This window comes from Rhea americana, unplaced genomic scaffold (assembly GCF_003343005.1).
Source record: "Rhea americana isolate MKP2758 unplaced genomic scaffold, rheAme1 scaffold_56, whole genome shotgun sequence".
In the NCBI taxonomy this organism is placed as follows: domain Eukaryota; kingdom Metazoa; phylum Chordata; class Aves; order Rheiformes; family Rheidae; genus Rhea; species Rhea americana.
Genome location: NW_028186712.1, coordinates 3,870,207 through 3,892,509, shown reverse-complemented (window position 1 = coordinate 3,892,509; position 22,303 = coordinate 3,870,207). Strand labels below are relative to the sequence as shown.

Genomic DNA, 22,303 nt, shown 5'->3' with positions numbered 1-22,303 from the left:
TAAGTAAATATTCATACCTTTCCTCATTCAGCCTCTCAGATGTTCAGCTACCAGATACAAGGTGTGTGGACTGTAATATTTCACCCCCCAAAACATATATATATATATATGTGTGTGTACACACACACGAGTGGATCCAGAAGTACTGATGTGCTTCTGGAGGTAAGAACTAAAGATCCTTCTACTAAGATGGAAACCGAAATATCCTGGTTTTTGTATCACTAGCTATACTTGGTAATGAAGGCATAGTGGTAAGACCAGCTGATGGTAAAGCAAAAACCAAACAAACGAGAAGGCCTGGAAAAATGGATACTCTAGTGGCTTAATCACGGAGCAGCAGGGCAGAGAAAACAAGAGAGAATGAAAGCAGCATGGAGACAAAACACCTTTATTGGAGAAGTACTTCAAATAAGRCAGGAAGGAACAGATGGAACAGTGATCATATCCTTAATAATCATGATGAATCCAACCAGTGACCACCATTCTAAAATAAGTCTTTTCCTAGTCTGTAAGGGAATTTGGGGTGCTCCTTACCACTAGAAAGCAGGTTAAGATGTTCTTTGGAAGTGCTGGTTCAAGCAGCTGTGTCTTAGAAGTGTGAATTTCTTCCTGCTACTTAATGTGAAAACTTGAAATTCATGGAGAAGAAAAAATTTTCTAACCAAGACCAAGATTTTAGAGATGTGACAGTAAAGCTGGAGCATGCAAATATACAGTAGCAATGGCAGAAACTGCAAAGGTTTTTGGCTTGGCTCTCAAGAATCAAAACTGAAATAGAAGAGCTGAACAAAGCAGAAACGATCTGCTGATGGAAACTCCATTAAGCGAATGCTGATAGCTTTGGTTTGCCTACAGAGAAGGAAGCTCCTAAGGAATTAAGACTGTTTTCAGTTAAAAGCTTATCCATCAAGTCTGGGATTTCCTAAAATCTTCAAGGGCACAATACATAAATGAAAATTGAACATCAATCACATGGAAAATAGTTCTATTTTATTGGAAGGAATCACTCCCCTTTTGAATTCCACCTATTGCATTTTGCTAAAAGACCTCTTTGGATATGAGGGGTTTTTTCTAAATCTATATTAATCATCAAGAGTCGGTAATGGATAGTCGCAACCACTTTCCTCTCAATGCCATGACTGATGCCCATTTTTCTTGCATCCTTCTAGATACAAAGTCAGAATGTTTAAAAAATATTAATGTTGGAAAATGCTGCATAGATGAGGTGATTTATGATATATTTGAGTAGTGCACTTTTCTATCAACATTCTTAAGTTGTGTTTACATAAAGCCTTTCACAGACATTTAAATTTTTTAGATTTTGAGAAAAGGAAACTTAACACAAAATAAAGAATATAAACCACAACTACTGTGCTTCTTCATAGGCTTTTACATTTCTTAGATAATATCAGATTGTTTCACATGTGTTTCTATTTTACATCAGTTACTTTTCTGGAGCAACATTTTTCACATGCATGTTGTGGTAGTAAATTAAAAATAATCTGAAAGATATTTGGGTATAACACAGCCATTAGCAGGCTTTTTTTCCCCCTCATGCTGCAGCATGAGGCATATGCCTTTAAATATTCTCATACTTCATGTTTTCTAGAATAAATCTGTTCACTGTATCAGTCATTCACTCCAGTTAAAGTAGGGATTTTCCAAAAAGCAAAGGTAACTCAATAATGAAGTTCTAATCTACTTGTCTAATGTTTAGCAAGATTTCCAGATGACCATTCCTGTCAAGTATAACTCACTGCAATCTTTTTAATCTGTTCAAACTAATTCTGCTGCTGCTCATGGTCTTCTGCTAGACTGGATCTAATAGAATCGCTATGACAGCTTTAACTAGTGACAACATTTGGTCAGATCTCATACTGACCAAAACATCAGTGAAAGTGCAACAGTATCATCAGTCACCTGCAAATATGACACAGGAGTGGGAAAAAAAATAGGCATGTATCTGAGAAAGACTGCAGTGCCATCAGAGTCTTTGTTTTATGAAGCAAAATCTGAAAAAGAAATAAATAAAAAAAAGATTCCTTGCATTTAGTTCATGGTGCAGGTGATTTAGTAAGTGACTTAGGGTTAAATTCTCTTATTCCTTTTATGATTTACACACTAAAAAGGCCTGATGAAGTCTCGTATTTCATACACTGAAGAAAAAATACCTACTTAGGTAATTCAGGCACAGATTATTAGTTAGCCAACTGAACCTACATGTACCTGAGTAGGTTACGTGCTGGGATACTGAATGCAAGCTATCAGCTATCTTATTGCAAAAAATAAAGTAACCATTTTTAAAACAGTATCTTAATAATTTACCTGTAGGCTTAAATTAATACAAGATATTTAAAATACGTTAAAATATCTTTTAAAAACCCTACTCTACTGTACAGACCTCAATTCTACTCAAAATTCATGTCACTGCAAACGAATACAGATTTATCTTCAACAGCATGAACTTASAAACTATTTTCATATTTTAAGGAAGTGAAAAAACCCTGAAACTAAAAGAACAAATAATCTTCTCCTTGCTTGCTTCCTTGTAACTTAAAGATCTTAGATATTCTTCCCAAGTACAATTTTTTCTTCCTGTTTTTTTACCTCAGAAAGTGTCTTTTCTCTTGTTTTTCACAGAAGATTACACAGATGATATGGGAGAATCTGCAGGCCTAGTGGGGAACTTTTCTTTAAAGTTTTTCACAAACATTTGTATTCAAAACCTGCTAGCAATAAAAGTCCTCTTTCACTTCTAATTGCTTTTAGCATTACTGAAGAAGCAAAAAAGTTTAATCTGTTCAAAACCTTACTTAAAAATAAACAGTGTTAGTTAAGTATATTATTCAATTTCAAATGAAACGTGCAACGGATGYAAAACATGAAGTCCTTTAAAATGCATCTTCACTGTTTTCACAATACATAGCTCTTCCTCCCTGAGGTGAAATTTCACATGTCAGTAACTTCAGACAGAAAAAAACAAAACACCCCAAAAATCCTGCTGAGTAGTACTGCAGCTGTGAGAGTTTGATTTTTTTTTTTATTGTTAATTAAATGTATGGATTGACAAAATATGGCGGGCTGTAATACTTGAAAACAAAAGAGGAAAATACCCTTTAACAAATTCTGGACTGAAGCCCACACTTTATTTACCGTATATTACAACCCATACATCTCAAAAGTGAAAAACTTTCAAGACTGATACGTGCTAAGATTGAACTCAGCCTCCTCTTGCATGTGAGAGGCCCACACTTATGTCCATTATGTTTATTGTTGGTCTGACCTTCTCTCCCTCTGTGCTATTTCTTTAATAGAAATTAGAAAACATCCCACTTGAAAGTCCATAATAAAAAGTTGAGTGCCGTTCCAATAAAAACATACAAACAAATATTTACATATTTTACTAATCTAACACAGAACGTTCTCTGTAAATAGTAGGAATCAAAATGGTGTTAGGTAACAGGATTACCTACAGACGCATAATWTTTTTTTTCCACAAAATAAGTTTTTTCATTAAAATCAGACAGTACTTCAGTTCTACAAAACAAGCTCTATAGATCTTCTCTCAGAAATTCAATTAGGGCAGATATAAGATTTCTAAGATCTTTTGTTGCAACTCAGCAACCCATTTCAAGTAAGGAATTAGTGGAAGGTTTTATTTCTCATCATTCAGATGACTAAAATAACAATTAAAAAATTCATGAACTCGTTAAGTTTTACAAAGCCCACTTTTTCAAAGCTCTCATTTTCTTTACTCAAATGTCTAGAAATCTTGCTGAGAGATTCTGTATAATATTTTTTTACTGAAAATAGCTTTGTTTTTTTTTTTTAATGTTTCTTCTAAGAATAGAAGGAAGGTGCTTTTATTATTTCGCTTCAGAAGCCAGTCTCTTCCATCAGAATAGACTTGCCATGGCCACACAAACACAAGTGTTGAGGTGCAGTGTAATACATACCAGAAAAGAATATACAAAAGCCATAGTGTATAATACTGTGACAGTTCTTCAATATATTCACATACAGTAATCTCAAACTACTTGTAGCTAAACTGGCCAAATATCCTGAAGAACCTTGTCTATAAATTGAGTAGCCCATCAATATACTGTATCTCTTCTAAAAATACCCGTATTTTACATTAATATACAAGGTATCTGCTTGCAAACACAGGAGTAGCCATAAATAAAATTTTATTCTTTCATTTCATTTACAAGCTACCAAGTACCATGTATTTACACAGCACTGGACACTTAAAGTAGTTGCAGTCACAAAATGATCCAGACAGCTGTTGATAAAGTAAAGGATCTTAAGATAAAAGCAAAGTAATACTGTAACAGATAAGTGGCAAAAAAGCAGTTTTGCCATAATAATCAGACTTGCAATGTTGCATCAATTCTGGTTGAAACAACTGAGCCCCATGCGATTCTCAGCTTTAACTGTTTGCAGTCTGGCTAAAGTTTGTACAGTCATTTCTCTTTTGCAGTTATTAAAATAAAAAAGTTAAAAACTATAGCAGCAACAAGCAAACCCTGTGACAGGAAGGCAAGGTTTAAGAACTAAAAAAGTTTATATAATGTGCTTAGGAAGGTTGCAGAATTTATCTTCCATCGGCTGGAGTTCGACTGAGTGACAACATGATTCGGGCGTATCTTTCACACAGTTCATGTGTGGAGTAGGAAGGTAACTTTGGCGGGTCATTGAAACCTTTAATCTCTGTAGAACAATCTAGCAGTTTTGGCAGGAAATCTGTCAGCTTTTCTTGCAAGTTAGCTGCAAATTAAAAAAAAAAAAAAAAAGCCAAACATGAACATTTATGTCTGCATATGGAATTCTCCTTTTTTGCTCAACACTCCCTTCCCCTCCCCCCCCCCTTTTTTGGTGGTGGGAAAGGAGTTTCACTTGGAATAATTACTTTCTTCAGTTCTCCAAACATTAACTAGACACATTGGTTCCTAGAAAGATGTAAATATAAATGCCCCTCCAAATAGACATCTAGCATGAATATTCTCCCTTTCCAAAAAAAAAAAGAAAAGAAAAGAAAAGAAGAAAAAAAAACACTCCTCAAAATACTTCCTTTAAGGCCTGATATCCCATTGCAATGCATAGAAAACTGCTGTACATCTATATGGGTCTGGGAATATCCGAAAATATGAATATCTCAAAATACACTACCACTGAACAAAAGATACAGGCTGAATTTAAGACATCCAAAACACTACCTAAGAGATTAAAGGTGCATAATAGCCTTTTATGTTAATAAATAAATAACTTACGTTCCATTTCTTGTCCAAGATAGGAACACCAACGGTTTCTCATATCTTCCACAGCAACAATATCTTTTTCTTCCATTTCATCCACCAGTAGTAATGGCAAGCATGGGACAATAAGCTCATTCATAATGATCAGGCCATTATTTACTTCCTGATCATCTCCTGATTCAAACAGTGCTGCAGCATGTTCATTTAGTTTCTTCACATACCACCACAAAAAAGGAAAGTCTTTAAGTATATAGCATTTCATGTTTTACCATGCATCAGCTTCTGTTTGGTTTAAAGCATAATCTTCCTAAAAAACTGCCTGCTAATTTGCAATAGTCACATTTGAGTTTTAACATTTAGAGTAAYAATACTGATGCTGCTCAAATCACTTGAGCTGATACCTGACAACTCAACCTTTATCGCTCTCCCTCTTGAAGACTGCACCCAATCACCTGCTCTTGCCTTTTCTCTCTATGGTTAGAAAAAGTGACACAAACAAGCATTTGCCACTGATGCCTTTTCCAGTATTTGTCTCCCTATCAAACTGTGGCAACAAAGTGAGTTTGCTCACCGACGCTGTAAAGTTGTTCATATCTACGGCAGACATGATGGCAGTGAGCAGACTATTTACAATGATAAAGAAAGTGATTATTTGAACAATGGGAATAAAATTTTTCTTTTGCTTTGTAGAGTTCTTCTTTTTGCTTGCTCTTACACGTCTGACACAGGATATTAATTTGTTAATGACATTTCTATAAAGTAATGGCTATGCTTGGTCTGCTAGTTTATTTCATTAAAGCTAGCTCAACTTAAGTTCAACCTTTTGAAACACGCTTCACTCTTCACTTACTAGCAAACATTCACGTCTGTAGTGGGATATCAGCTCTTCATCATGCCCTCTGTACGGACCTTTGGACAAGAGTTCTTTGTTATTCTGGTAAGCATAGATAAGGTAGAGCAAGGCTTCCATATAGCTAAAGTAAAGTAAAGAAACAAAAACGTTAGATTCAACATTGAGGTACAATTTGTTTCAGGCTAACTACTCTACTTGTCAAAGGATTAACTTGGCTTCTTTGATTAAGTCCACCCCTCCCCCCTCAGTCTCTTTATAACATTGCTTTTCTGATACCATACAATTTCTTATTTTATTCACATCATTTTTTTTTAATTATCAAGTTAGATCACTTGCACAAAAAGTCTGATCAATAGCTTGCTGAAACCAATGTATACCTTTCCATCCATTTCAAAAATGGCTTCGGATTAGCCTTGAATATACATGAAAACCTAATTTTTCCTGCATGCATTTGTCGCATAAGCTTGATCTTCTGGTGTCCTGTAACTTGGTAGAAATCTATACATTTGCAAGTAAGGTTTAACACTGTCTTATTTGCAAAACATGAACTGTAAATTTTTACATTTAACCTCTTCAGCTCTAAGTGCCTCAAAACCACTGAAATCAAAAGTGATGGAAGAAGCTTGAACAGCATTTCAAAGCACAAGTATCAACAGTCTACTGCCACTTCTGCCTTTAATCTAAATGCCAATAACAGACATATGCCTAACYGGTGAAGAATGAGTAACACAAGACCTAAAAACCTAATGGTTAATAATTAACAGAGCTCTCACCAATGATCTCCACACATATTGCTGCATGCCATTTTCAGTAAACACCTTAAACTGGTAATTCTCTGACTTATAGAAACTCGGTTAAGACAGATAGGCACAGAAAGCAATTCAGGCAACTTCCCTAAAAAACAGCAGTTAGAAATCTCGTTTTTGTTGGACCTAGAACAAAATTCCATCCAAAAAGATAATTTTTCAGATATTTTTCTAATGGGGAGTTACAGGGTCAGTACATTACACACTTACTGCTAGTGAGAATAAGAGGTGAAGCTTAGGATTTAAACTACCAAAGCCAAAGTAAATTACTAAAAATGGCTAAAAATTATGTGCAAGTACACAAACAGAGCATAAGCGATACACAAAAAATATGTGTCAGAACTTTCCAAAGTACACAAATTCAAGACTCACAGCAATGCTTTCCAACAAGACAAAATAAAAAGAAGGAAAGAGGTTGCTCAAAATAGTGATAGTTGCTTAAAGTGTACCTTCAAATGTTCCTCTTTATAAGAACAAGATGAACCCCAACACCAGAATTTTAGAATGCACTGTGAACATATTGCATGATCTTCCCCTGAACCAGTGATAGTGCTCATCTAACAGCATTTTAAATTACTTTTGTAAAGCAAGTTTCAGAGACCTTGCATTTTCTTTAGAGTCTGCGCAATATTACTACAGTATAAACCAGCATACAGATTCCATCCTTTCACATCTGAAGTGGATATGAGCTCCAGCCTATAAAAGCCCAAAAGCCTAAGTGCTTAAAATAACTAAAACTGCTCACAGAACTAGGTAGCTCACTGAACCCAGGCTTCGGAAAAGAGACAGAAAGCACATGCTGGCTAAATTAAATTTTAGTATTGCTTTTAGAAATGGATTTCAGTCACAGCTGAAAAAACATATTGGCTTTCCAAAAAGCTTAAAAAGCTTCCGATGATGCCGACAGTTTGCTCACTTCCAGGAGTAACTACCACAAGAGTGAGCTTCTTGAGATGCAAATAAAACTCTAATAAAGGTTCTTTTAGCAAGTGTTCATGTGAACCACATCAGGTGCCAACTCTACAGAACTGTCAGYGAAAACGTGCCTGAAGAATTCCTCACCTGCAGTGGAAAGAGGGCCTTATTAACCACTACAGAGGATCGGGAGTGAACTCTGAAAACAGGCATGGCTCCCAGGAAAAAGCATCTCYATGTGATTTCTGTGGGATTCTCAGAGGTCCTAAGAAACTGCTGTTTCTATTGCCTCCAAGTACAGTCTTGCATTCTCCGCACTTCAGCACCAAGCCCTATAGAAGTGGGCTACCAGCTCTGAAGGAGAAAGAAGTACTCCCAACTTTCTTCATTGTTGTCTTTTTGCCACATTGCTGGCTCATGGCTAACTTGTCCACCAAAACTCTCAAGTCCTTCTCCACAGAGCTGCTTTTCAGCAGGTCAAACCCTACCCTGTACTAGTGCAYAGGGTTACCTCTCCCCACACTTGCCCTTGTTAAACTTCATGAGGTTCCTCTCTGCCCAACTCTCCAGCCTGTCCAGGTCCCTCTGAACGGTAGCACAGCCTTCTGGTGCATCAACCACTTCTCCCAGTTTTATATCATCAGCAAACTTGCTGAGAACGCACTCTGTCCCCTCWTCCAGGTCACTGATGAATAAGTTGAATAAAACTGAACACAGTACTGATCCCTGGGGAACTCCACTAGCCACAGGCCTCCAAGTGGACTCTGCACCACTGATGAYGACYCTCTGAGCTCTGCCTYTCAGCCAGTTCTCAATCCACCTCACAGTCCACTCATGTAGCCCACACTTCTTCAGCTTGCCTAGGAGGATGTTGTGGGAGACAGTGTCAAAAGCCTTGCTGAGGTCAAGGCAGACAACATCCACTGCTCTCCCCTCAGCTACTCAGTCAGTCATGCTATCATAGAAGGCTATCAGGTTTGTTAAGCACAATTTCCCCTCGTGGAAATAGCTAAATGCATGTGCACACGTGTGGTGCAGGAGAATAAAGATTCTTAAGTCCAAGGGATACCTACAAACAGCTCTGAGAGCAGGAGAGATGGAAGAATATGGGTACATATGGGAGATATTCTGAAAAGAGCACATGGCTTGACTAGGAAAGAAAAATCAAAATTAAGAGCAGGAAGTTGATGCAAATGCAAGACTGAARAAATTAATGGACCAACTACATACTTAAATGAAATGAAGAACATATTAAGCAGTTCTTAATTTTATAAATAGCTTTATATATCACTACTACATTTTGTCTTCAAAACACTAACAAATTTGAGTTCTATACTACCACTTACCTCTTTTTTTGGAAAAACTCCAATCCTACCATGAGAAACATGGTTGTTTCCCTGAAATTTCTATAGTCTTGATGCCATCTCTGCATATAAAAAAGGGTATACAAAATTTCATCCACAAATATAAAATACAAATATTTTACCCACTTTATGTAGTGCTGAATACTCATAGTAAATAAGGACTCCTACTAAGCCTGAATGTAAGAAAAGTCTTTCTGAATTCCCCCACCCAAAATAAAGGAAAATTCTTATATATCTAAAACATTTATAGATTTTTTTCTTCAACGGAATGTATTATCACTTTAAAGAAATGCAAAGCATCTTTGGAGAACTACAGTCAGAATTATGAGAAATTCCTTTTTTCTTCACACTAMGAGGAGGTAAAGCTTATTTTTTTCACCCCTACATTATACTCAAATATTTACTCAGAAAGTGTGAAAACCTTTTCATACACTAAGTTGAAATTTCAATATATGAATGAGATAGAAAAAGCTTGAGCACATTAAATGGGATGTGACAAAAAACTACAATGTCTTATTAAGCACTTCAGACTRGAGTTAAAAATAGTGTTTATACTAGAGCAAAACATTAACCTTACTGTATCACTATACAAAATGATTGCTGGTATGTTTTACAGGTAAGTGTTCTAAGTGTGAGAGGTGCCTCTGTTCCAGCTGGTTAGCAGCCAACTTCCAATTGCTCATTAAAGATAAAATAAGGGACAGCATACCATAATAGATAGCCATTTATGGATTCAACACAAAGAGCATGAAAAGGGTTCCATGAAATGCCAACTCACTACACAAAACAAATACTGATATAGTCTTTGGAGAAACCACTGGCTATTTGCCTCAGCAGAAAAACAAACAAACAAAAAAAAAAACAAAAAAACAAACCAAAAAAACCAAAGTGCCACGTATCTGCAGGGGAATAGACAACTCCCCTCACTTCTTAAAGCTAAGTCCAGAACTGTTTATTCTACCTGTGCAATGCTACACAGAAAGTGGTAAAATATTGAGCCTTGCACAGCCTAAAATGTGCAAYGAAAGCCTTTTGTCCTTTCCCCTCACAGGCCATGTAGGCTACACTGCAATATAATAGCATCTACTGTAGGTCCTAAACTTGGTGAAGAGAAATGCTGAATAGGTATTTTTCACTCAGTTTGGCAAGGGGAAGATTACTTCCTTTTCCCTCCTGAACAAGGAACTGTTCATAACGATGAAGTCTAAGTGGCGCACTGGAATCTGCCTAAGGTATAATTAACCCCAATTCAGGGGCCTTAAGGTACAGGGTTACAAGTTGAAACTGATGCAAAACCAACTAAAAACTTATCTTTTAAGTATGAGGTGGAGTCTTTTGGCAAATAAAAGTCATGACAATTTAATGTCTGGGATTTGCTCAYTGAGCAACAATTCGAAGTTTTTCTGTGACGTATAGGAGGGAAAATTAAATACATAAGATGGTTAAATGTGGTCTCAGTACAAGAAAGAATCTGGTGCTCATAAGAGAATGGAAATGACTGCAAAAATAGCTGGAGAAAAACTACAAATGTGACCTTGAGACAGTTCTCAAGATTTGTAAGGCGGGCCTGAGACCACTCTCACTTCTTTACTGCTTAATTATTTCTGAATAGAGAAAGCCAACCAGCTCTTACGTGCTGAATTATGAAATACCGTAAGTGACATCAAGACATATTAAGGTGTAAGGACAGACTGAGTAAACTTGACATTTATTTATGGCTCAAGTCAAATTTGACCTTGGAACTACAGTTGTAGAAAAAAAGCCTACAGCTTTAGGTCAACTGGTCAGAGCAACCTTTCTACAAATAAATAGTCTTACGATAACGAGTTTTAACTTCTCAAGGTAAGACAAGAAGAAATTTGTTAAGAAAAATTCAGAACCTTAGCATATTTATAACTATTTTGTGTTACAGTTTTATTTATAGCATAAAAAAATACTGACCTCATATTCCTCCATGTTTACTTCATCTGGCTTTATCATTTCAAGTTTAGCTTGAGCAACCTTCATTATGTTACGGCACCTTACAAAAAGCAACAAGTCATAGGAGATTACTATAAGTTCATAGAGAATATTATCTCTATAAAGAGAGCAACCTTTAACAGTATAAGCAACTGAGTGCTACAGACCTATGCAAAACAGTATGAAAACACATGCGCTGTTTTGGGCAGTATGATCAGCAGGAAAGAACATAGTTTATCGCACCTACTTTAAAAATTTGCGATTTAAGCTTTACTTCTTGTTTTTTTTTTTTTTTTTGAACTGCCATATTGCAGTGGTTCAGATGGTTTGAAACTCCCTGATATTTACTTTTCAAAAATATTACCAGGATACTACAGTGATCGAGGACTAGAACCAGAGGCTTTAAAGATGTCACTACGTAGAATGTTCTCTTTCAATTTTTTTTTAAATAAGCAAATATACGAAATTTCAATTAGAACACAGAAGCTGTCCTTCATTCAGATAAGCTACCTATCTAATTCAGTACCCTAATTCAAGTAATACAAGGCTTTGTGGCCTACTGCTGGCTCACAGGCAGGTGACGAAATGCAAAACACATGGCTTTGTACAACATTTCAAAAGAAGGTATAGAAATCTGTATGCAATTCTAAATGSCACTACTGAGTACATCTCCTTATTCCCTATTGATAAAAACTCAGCCTTTTGTTAACTCTTTTTATGGAGATTTTTATAAAGATTATAATTTTTATAAAATTGTTCTTCCATACATCTAACACTTTGAAGATATTAACAAGAAGGTAAAAGCCAAACAAACATACAATTCTGACCCGCTATCCTATACGCTATATAAATATAAAAGGCTGTCTCTAGCCTTCACRGAGGGTTCAGGAGCACAGGAAATGAGACACGTTGATCTTATTACCTTTCATCAAAGCTAAGATTGTGATCTCCAAACTGTTCCAGTAATGTTCTCTCAATTATCTTCTTTGGTGCCTGGTTTTGGATGAAGTAAACAATTGCATGACGTAAACGGTAATCACATTCAGGTGGTGGATCTTCTTGTGCTAATTTTAGTAGTCGTGTGTATTCCAATTTAATAGCCTAAATAATTTTAAAAATAAATTTTATTCTTAATGCTTACTTTTAACATGTAGATTTCACAAAACACCAGAGCAGTTCATGTCACATGGCCTAAAAAGTATATTTTTCTAACAATCCTGTACTCTACCCCCACAAGTTTAAACTACATTAAAAAAAAATAAATAAATAAATAAAAAAAAAAAACAAAAAAACACCACCCCAGACATATGACACACATGTTCCTGTCTTTTCCCAGCTAACTGTGGGAATACCTCAGATAGACCTTTACTTCAAAAGCAATCCCAATCTTCTGCTAAATCTCCCTAGGAGAAAGTTTAGCTGATCCCTAAAGGGGCCTACTAAATCATGTACTGTCCAAAAGCAATATAAGGTTTCAGACATTTTACTTAGAAGGATCTTCTAGTATCTCCTAAGGTGAAAAGGTACTTCTAACACACGGTAGCAATGTAAATACATGAATGAAACAAACTCCACAGAAAGTTTAATGAGCATGCATGATTATGAAAACACCGTAAGTCAGAATGAGAAATGTCTTACAACCAAAAAAATCAAATTGTATGATTTCTAAAGAAAACGTATTTCAAAATTAGTATTAGCATCTTGTAGGGCAGGATGGACTCCTCACTGAATACTTTAGACTGACTTCAGAGGTCACCAGAAATGTCTACTTTTCTAACTTTACCAGCACATTAGGTTTCTAACGAACATCATCTGTTATGTTAATTAGATTTTACACACTGAAACTACATAGCATGAACAGCAGCAACAACAAGAAAAACAATGGGGAAAAAGGTGACAAATCTTAGTATGTTCCATAATTTATCTCTCAAAATGCAGTTTACTAGTATTAAATGTCAGTTTGAAACAAACAACTTAAACACAGTAGCTTCACGCCTTAATACTGAGAAAACTATTACCGAAGTTTCAATACAACACAGAGACTACATAAAGCTCCAAAGCAAGCAGAAAATTATCTTGTTCAACATTCCACATTCCTTTATGGTGAAATTCCTGGAAGTGGCATACTTCTTGAGGCTTCACTATGAGAATCTCAGGCTCCAATCCCTCTCCTGATAGTTATACCCTCTGTTTCAAAACACTGAACATGTGGTAGGGTACTATTCGTATAGACTTAATTGGGGAGGAATTGGCGTGCAAAACTTGAGAAYTTAGCGAACGTCCTGTCTTAGTGGTTGGAAGTGTTACACAGATGCATTATTATTAAACAGGAAGTTTGGGAGAACCGGTTACAAATATCGGAAGCCATGGATAACAGTTTGTATTACCTTACATCATAAGAAGCTCTACCAYTACAAAGCCACACAGTTAAACCCCATTTATCACGACAGGCCACAAACAAAAAGTAATTACAATTATTCATTTCAGAGGATATYCAGAGAATATTATTCATTTCAGAAAATTACTTAATCCAACACACAACCTATATTTTTAAACATTCTTATTTAAAACAAATTAAAATGGTACCCTATGAATTTAGAAATCCTATACGCAGCAAAAAACAGCACTGTTTAAACATCAGACAAAAAAAGGGGRGGCAACGGAAAAAAGTAACAGAAAAAAGTAAAGAACGTTATATAAAGATCTTAAGGCAAACATTCTGCAAGGAACTGGCTATAAAGTTTAGAGAAGGATGACTGTAAGAGGTCATCAATCAAAAACCATCTTAATCATTTTTTGTTAGGTATGCCTCAGTGATCTGAGCGGGGGAGTCAAGCCGTGCTAGAAACGATGACCCAAGTCAAATGGGTTTTGCTTGCGGTATACTATAGCTAAAATATCATAGAAAAAAATCCCTCAATCATTTAAATATATTCATTTTAATTTAAAAAAATAGAAAAAAGTCTAATGCTATTAAAAAATACCACAGAAGTTTGTCAGTAAGTTTATGAAGTAACATGAAAATTTAGGTGATCTGTTTTAAAACATGAAATTCACTACTGAATAGAGCCACTTCATTTGCATACATTCATACTAATCTATTCCTTAAAAATGAAGCATGTTCCACCTGTCCTAAGTTATTCCAAACATGGTTCAACATAAAATGAATAGAGAAACTTGTCTATCTTACACCAGTTTAGTGTCAGAACATTTTCTTCAAGAAAAATCCTTCACCTGCCATGCAATGAAGTGTAAAAATTAAAACAATAAAAAAAAAAGTGTAATGGTACAATGCTTTGCACTTGCCATGAGTTTATTTTTAACTACATTTTTTTAAATAATAAATACACTCTTCATTTAAAGAAAAAGTTTCAGTGTAATTAAACTTTATGGTAAAGAGCTTGGTCTGCTCAAAAAAGCTTTTTTTTAAAAAAAAATATTGAAAAGAAATCCCWAGGGAGAAGCTTTTCATTAAGTGAGGAATTTGAAAACATTCATTGACAATCCTAAACAAAACCCATTTCACAGAATAAAGGCTATGGCAAGTATCTCTGTACCAGAGGGGCAGGCACAGCTAATAGAAACAGCCCTGGAAACGAATGCTATGGTCCTAAACACTTTTCAAAGCATCTGTTTAAACAAACTAACTAATCAAACAAAAACTGGAGATTTCAATTTCCTAACAAAGTTGTTAAAGACACAACTGCATTTGATAGGATTTCTCTTAATGTAAATACACCATAACAATTAAGATGAACACGGAACATTACTCAAAGCCAAACAAGAAGCTTCTTCCTCTCCTTGGGGGGAAAAAAAAAAAATCACATTTGAGATTTTATGTTATGTCAAAACAAGCCCCTTGCCAGTATTTTGAAAAAAAAAATCAAAAGATTTTATGAGCTAGAAAATGCTTGTAAGTTTGTGTATTTAAGAAAACTAACACATTTTTCAAACCTGGTCTTATTCTGAAGAGTTATAACCACAAAGACCCTAACTCTCAATAATAAAGCACACTGCATAAATAAAAAGTATCAACATCAAGGTAGTTAAACAACAGAAAACATTTTATATTTACTACAAATTTTTTAAGGAGGACAAAACAAGAACAACATTTCTTTGAAATAACAAACATGACAGAACACTGATGTTGTCCCTGGGTGAAAACACTGACATCCCAAATACAGTCTAGTGAAGGCATGCTTTCCATTTTGAAAAGGGAAAATACATACTCTCACCAATCCCACATCTAAGTTTCAAGTTACTGCCCATTACTGTTAGAAAGGTAATATGCAGAAAGGTACTTAAGCTACTGATATCAAAGCAATATATTGCTAAACAAACAGGGAAATAGCTATATATTTTTCTAGAGAGAAATATCTAAATGTAGGACTGACAAAATAGAGGAATACTTATAAATGCTGGAAAAATCTTAAAATGCATCAAACGATAGGATGAGAAGGTAAATCTAACAAGAAAAGTCAGAGGAGAAAAAAGTTGAAAATGTTAGTTGTACCTTAAAGAACCCTGCTTCTGGCCCACACCTGTCATAAACATTCCTGGCTTTACCTATAGCCATGATAATACCTTGCATGTTCGGGGTCAGCATGACCTGCCATAAGGGATTTAAGGTAGAAGTTTTGAATGATTAATATTTTAATCATTAAATTCAATATGCTTTTAGTCTCATGCAAGATAAAAAGCAACTTAACGCATGCATACATTGAAATGGCACGTTTCAATACAAAATTTGATGTGTGTATTCTGCAAATCAATCATAGCACGTGTACATATCTTTTCTATAACAATATACGATTTGAAGGAAGCTTACAAAAAATTGAAGAATTGCATCAAATGCACTTTAAAAGTTACATGGTCAAAACTCCCCAGGAAAGGAACATGCATCGTTCAACATTAGTATTCATCAGAAGTTGCATACTGAACAAGTAATACTTGAAAAACCCATGGCCAAAGGATAAAATAAAAACTATTTCAAATAAAAAGATCACCCTATTGTACTTGATATGTACTATACTAAAAAGCATAGTAAACCACACTAACTATATTTTATGGGTTTCAATATCAAAATAAGAGACCTATTGCTGTAAAAACAACTGGTCCATGAAGTATTTGCAGCCTAATTCTTAAAATAAAAGCAAGAAATCTGACAAACACAAAACCAAATATTACATTAAAAAGACCTCACAGTTATACACATCAGCTATATACACAAAATTTGATACTTCTAGATAACTCAAAAAGGCTTTTTTCCCCTGGTTATCTGTGAGCAAAGAGATGCCTTCCCTCACTACCCAAGGTCTAGCTGGCACAGCAACAGAAGCTAGCTTTTAGGAGCAGAAGATTAAGAGCCTTAGGATTATTTTTGGAAAAGTTTCTCCCACATAAGAGCAGCATTAAAAAAAAAAAAAAAAAAAAAAAAAAGAGAGAGAGAGAGAGGGGAAGAAAAAAAAAGATAGGAAGAAAGAAAAAAAGGCAAATACTTTTAAAAAAGAAACAGAAAAGAAAAAAATGGAAAGAAAGCATCTTCTAGGAAGACAATGCCAGCCATGGGGACAACAACCGAAAAGCAGGTCATTAGGGGAGGCTAAACGCTCATGTCTTTAAAGGTGGAAATTACACATTTGCGAGATGCAAAACTCAGTGTGACACTGTCAGCTASAGTATTTTGTTCCCTGTCCCACACTGCCAGTTACAATTGCTTATAATTCCAGGACAGGATGACTGAAACGCCCATTTGAGCAGGGAAGTGAAAGCGGCCCATAGCCTACCGAGAGAATACGGTCAGATACCTGCAAATATGGGCTGTACCAACTCTATTCTCCACCACAACAAACAGGGAATAGGAATAGGAATTGACAAACAATTTGTTTTGTCAAAGCAAAACAGTGAGATGACCCAGCAGTATTTCCTTCCGCTGTCAAAAAAAAATACTGCCTCTTCAGATGATATGTGCCTCTCATCTGTACCTAACAGTACATTCCTAACACTAGTTATATGCACCACCATAGTTCCGAATTGGGGAAAAGTACATTTTATATATATATATATATACACACATGCATTTTACATTTAGGAAATGGTATTATACAAGAAGGCTGTTATGAACTTCATGGCTGAAAGAAAAAGCCAGGAAAACATTTTCCATTCAGCTCCACCAGCCCTATTAGTTCTAGGTTATTTTCATGGACAAATTAACCCTTGGAGCCTAAAAAGCTTAACCTTAGCAAACATGGCATTGCAATTGAACATTAGCTTTTCCGGACTGACAAGAAAACACACACATTCAGAACATCACTCATTGGCCTGATTTTTTATTTTATTTTTAAGAACATAGTAGGAATCCAGAGTCTATCACCAGCATTTCAAAGGCTACCTGGCCTAACACAAACATTCAACTTCCACAGCTATAACGACAAAAATACCTTCAGTGTAAACTACACCATGCAAAGCGTGCCCGATTAGAGTAGGTAGTGCTTTCTTTTCATACTCCATTACAACGTAAGAGATCGTTACAGTTACAAATCGCTAAGCATTTAGTTATGCAGAAATCTGTTAGGTGTCACAATGTGCGAACATGCCAAAAATTCTCATCAGGCAGCATAAGAAAGCACCGAGCAGGAGCGGTGCACACAATTGCAATCAAATGTACCTCATCGTCATAACCCCCCTCCTCTGACTCAATCACAAAAGTCCCTACATCAGGAATCGCCACCTCTACAACTCGCTGGTTAGGAGCTGGTTGAGCTGGGGTATTATCAGAGCTCTGCAGAAGAAAATCATCATCAGTGTGGGGGGTTGGGGAGAAATGAGAAATAGAGAAAAATACAGAGACACACAAACTGACAGCCTGATCAAGTAAAATGATGTGCACTGCTGAAGTTTTTTTGGGGAAAAAAAGACTCTCATTATTCATAATTTCTTACATTTTTAAGCAGCAGATTTTTAATTAAGTCATAATTGTGGAATTGTGCTGTTTTTCTTTTATTCACTAATCGTATCTTCAGAGGGTGGTATGCCATTATTGCAACTTCATAACATCCACTGCAATTTTAAAGACATTTTTAAAGGATGAGCCTCCGAACAACCATCTTTTTTTCATATATTCCATTAGGGAATTAGTAAATACAACTGAAGTATCTAAGGAATTCATATTAAGGCAGCATCTGGTGACAAGCCAAAGACTAACATTTGTTGATGCTCTGAAAGAAATACTAAAATGCCTCTAGCAGTTAAGATACTTGAAAAAATATCTAAAGATGCATTACATACAACATTTTTTAAAGAAAAGTAACAAAGTAACTACACAGAAAAACAGAAAAGATTAATCACTAAAAATTCTCATTATGTTAAAGTAAGCTTTTAAACAACAACAAAGAGCATCTCAGCTACTACCATCTATCATTATTTGATAGCCAGTTTGCAGAAGGTAAACCCTGAATCTAATCTATGCAATCACAGGGTGGAAAGAAAGCCACACTGCTGTTCTGCAACTACTGCAATAGTTTCATTTTTTAACAAAGATTCTAGAAACACAAATAAGGAATGGTATCTATTCACCCAGCATCATAAAAATACAAAGAAAGACTGTGCAGTCAAGAGGAAGAGGGGAGAAAAAAAAAAGAAAAAAATATGGACAGAAAATGGGCATGAATGTTCACGTGATGAGCAGCCCACAATCCTGGTATATGTTCTGATGTTGTTTTCCTTCTTTTAAAATGGACAAATAATAAGTTGAGAAAAGGGATGCATGCCTAGATGTCAGAATGCATATGGAAGTAGAATTACAATTAAAAAGAGTAGGGAGGTAGAACTTCCTTCTCGGTGTAAGTTACCTTTGCATATATGGACAGTAGCTCTTAAACATCAATGAGATACCTTTGCACTAGTTTGGAATTAGTTTAGATGCTAGCAGCTGAAAGACTTGTGTTTTTTAATAAAAGAGTTTATTTGTTCTGCTCCTTTTTTGGGGGGGGCTGAGAGGTGAGGTGTCAGGGAAGATATCTATCCCATTGCAGAACGATACAGTGAAAATGTAAGGAGACTTATTTCTGCCTCCTTAAGGTTGCCATGAYGTTTTAACTGTCCATTGCTCTTACGTGTTAATTCGCAAATAAAATATATTCTATAGTTCAACAACCATAGTCTTGTAAAGCCCTAAGGCTGACCACTCTGTGAAGTGTCTCTAGCCTAAAGTACACTACTTGATCCTTGSAATCAAGTTTGTAAGGTTCCCACTGGGATGGATGCCCACTGACCCTACAAAGTGGTAACATCAGGCAAGACATATAACCATGACCCAGGTATCATCAGAGGCTCATTAAGCAAGATTCCCCTGTGATACTCAGTGTGCTCTAACTCAAAAAGCCAGACATACAGTAGCCTAAACATTAGAGGTAGAGCATCTTTTAATCCAGGGTTAGATTAGCTTTCCTGTCAGTTTTTACTTCAATTTAGCAGAGACTCTGCTCTCCTGAGACCACCATAGAGAGAGACAYGATAACCTTCAGGTTGCAATAACAGTCAGTAAGTTGTCAAGTCATTTTCAAGGGGTTTAAATGGGACTTTCCTGTTGGCCATAAAGATACCTGGCACTAGACTRATTTCATTTAATGAAGATTCAGACCAGAAATTAGGAAGTACACTTGAAATATTCCATTTATCCAAATTGTTCATATCRCTAGTGGTCACTAGTGGTGCCTGAACAAGCTACACTGAACAAATAAACTGATACATTTGGGGAGCTTCATTCTGAAGGTTATGATTCCAAAGTAGAGGCATGTATTGCTTTAAATGCATTCATTTTTGTGGTAAATGCATTGATCATTTACCTATACATCYACAGTGAAATAAACAAAAATTTGCTGAAAGTAAAAACTGTTCAGCAGAAACTTAGCTTCATTAATAATTGCTGAAGTAGTTAATTTCCAATTCTTCTTACTGTTTATGATATGAAGTGAAAAAACAGCATCAGCCAACATTCTAGTTCTTATACCAAACATATTTATCTGATAAAGCACAAAGCTTAATTCTCAGAAACTTGTAAACTTGCACTAAAGCTACAGAACACGGTTAAACTAAAAGTTCTATCATATTGCAAAATTTTCTTGATGATTTTTCACCTTCAGAAATCCATTAGTTCTAAAGCTATCTTCCACAGACATAACATCCAGAAAAACCTCTCATCTTTAAAAGCTATTTTAGCTCCAGTGGTCGTTTCAAACAAAAACTTAATTTATAATTTTATATTCCTCAGATAAAAATGTTTCAAAGTAGTATTTTTCGTGCCTTCTATCTGGAATATCAATATTCACTCCTAAAATGCTAGATAATTCAATTTATTTTGGAAAAGATTGATAGTGGGCATAAATACATGATTGTTATTTGAATAACATGCTGGACTTATGACAAGTACCATAATCACATACAGAACATCTAACTAGATACTTTCAYTTTACTGTGCTCATTAATATATTACACTCTTTCTGGATGGATTTTTAGTGTTGGACAGATAATCTTCTGTTCAAAGTTTTTTTTCTCCACCCTTTCTGTCAGTTTTCATCCTTTCCACTTGAAAAATAAAAGGGAAAAGATATTTTAAGCTTCAAAATATCCTCACCGTATCCATAATAGCTTCTGGACCTCTATCCTCTTGTTCAGCTAAAGCTTTATTGATTGCTTGTACCGAATCTTCTTTTAAGTGCTTTGAAAAATCAGTTCTTGATGGTTGCTCTAAATATTCTGGTTCTCCTGCTTGAACTTAGTGACAGAAATAAGATAACAATTCCATATGTTAAAACTAATCAATTCAAAATTAATGTTTATGTTATTTGGATCAGTGTCTCATAGATAAAGTAACCTGTATAGAAGACGCACAAGATGTYGTATTATTCACAAATCCAACATTTCACTAGTTTTCTGTGTCTTAGGGCATTTAAAAATTTCCTATAAATGGACCCATAATTTTACATTAAGAATATCTGACCCATTCTGTCTATAGACTAGTCAAAGCTCTCAAGTGAGGAGTGTTTATCAGCTCTAAGAGGGAGGACTGAGAACAAAGATGAGATTCTGCTTAGGCTTTTAGTAGGATACCCGCCCAATATATGGAATGATCAGCTACTAGAGCTCCAAGTATACTTTAACTTTACAAAATAATCAACACATTACAGTCTTCTGACTTAAGAGAAATCTCAAAGTCTCCCTCACTTGGAAGAAACAAAACACTATTTATGCCAATCAGTTTTATGTTCCACGTATGAAGAAGAGAAATTTTGGCAGACAAAATGACATACATTCATTTAATATTTTTCAAYACTAATAAAAGAACTAGTCTCAAAGTGTTTATGAAATCAAAATGTATAGAAGATGAAGTCACTCTCCACACAGTTTGCAAGAAGAAAAAAATATCATTACATCACTGCACGCTACTTTTTATATTCAATCTGTAGTGACAGACGGTCAAGACAAATGTATGTGCAGTCTTCATGACTCAAGTACAACAATGAGAACATCTGGACATCAGCCTCACTATAAAAATTCATTAGGTCATCTTTGATATGATGTATGGACAGTCTTTCGCAATGGAGCAAAAGGTGGATGTAACCTAAAACCTGACAAGTGTTTTTGTGTCAAAGCAGGCATATTCTTTATGCTGCTTGCCAGAGGACCTTAACTAATAAAGACCAAACAGCRTTGGCTTTCATCATTGCTGTTCAGAGCCTCTTTTTTCCCATAATCATTAATTAATTGAGCTCTATTACTGCTAACAGTATTCCACATATCACTCCAAGTAAGTTATTCTTCTCTTCAGATCTAAATTCTGCTCTAACTGAAATGAAAAGCTAGGTCTTCTACTCAGTCACTCCACAGAGAAGAATATACATTACTGAAAGGCTAATAAATTCTCAAAATTGACTAGTGAGAGCTGTTAATTATCTGYTAAAAGGGCCACAGTTTCCATGTAAAAAAAGCCTTTTAATTTAGTACTAGCTAAATACAACTGGGAATGGGAAAGAAGAACTTTTTAAGTACTTATTTAAGTAAATTTAAGTATGTAAGTAAAAATTAAAATGTAATAAAAATCAATAGGTTAAACTTCCAAGTGCAGTTATCTTGGCCAAATAAATAATTATA

At 35.4% G+C, this 22,303-nt stretch overlaps 1 protein-coding gene across 1 annotated transcript in view; it reads right to left on the bottom strand.

Moving 5' to 3' along the window:
* Window positions 1-372: 372 nt before the first annotated feature.
* Window positions 373-22,303, bottom strand: part of USP25 (ubiquitin specific peptidase 25) — a 97,091-nt gene continuing 75,160 nt past the window's right edge. The window contains exons 19-27 of the mRNA XM_085318909.1: window positions 20,787-20,926; window positions 17,820-17,933; window positions 15,666-15,761; window positions 12,075-12,253; window positions 11,135-11,213; window positions 9,176-9,255; window positions 6,106-6,229; window positions 5,271-5,466; window positions 373-4,767 (exon numbers count right to left, since the gene is read on the bottom strand). Coding sequence (XP_085175035.1) covers window positions 4,595-4,767; window positions 5,271-5,466; window positions 6,106-6,229; window positions 9,176-9,255; window positions 11,135-11,213; window positions 12,075-12,253; window positions 15,666-15,761; window positions 17,820-17,933; window positions 20,787-20,926 — 1,181 coding nt within the window. The 3' untranslated portion in view covers window positions 373-4,594. The remainder of the gene's footprint in view (window positions 4,768-5,270; window positions 5,467-6,105; window positions 6,230-9,175; window positions 9,256-11,134; window positions 11,214-12,074; window positions 12,254-15,665; window positions 15,762-17,819; window positions 17,934-20,786; window positions 20,927-22,303) is intronic.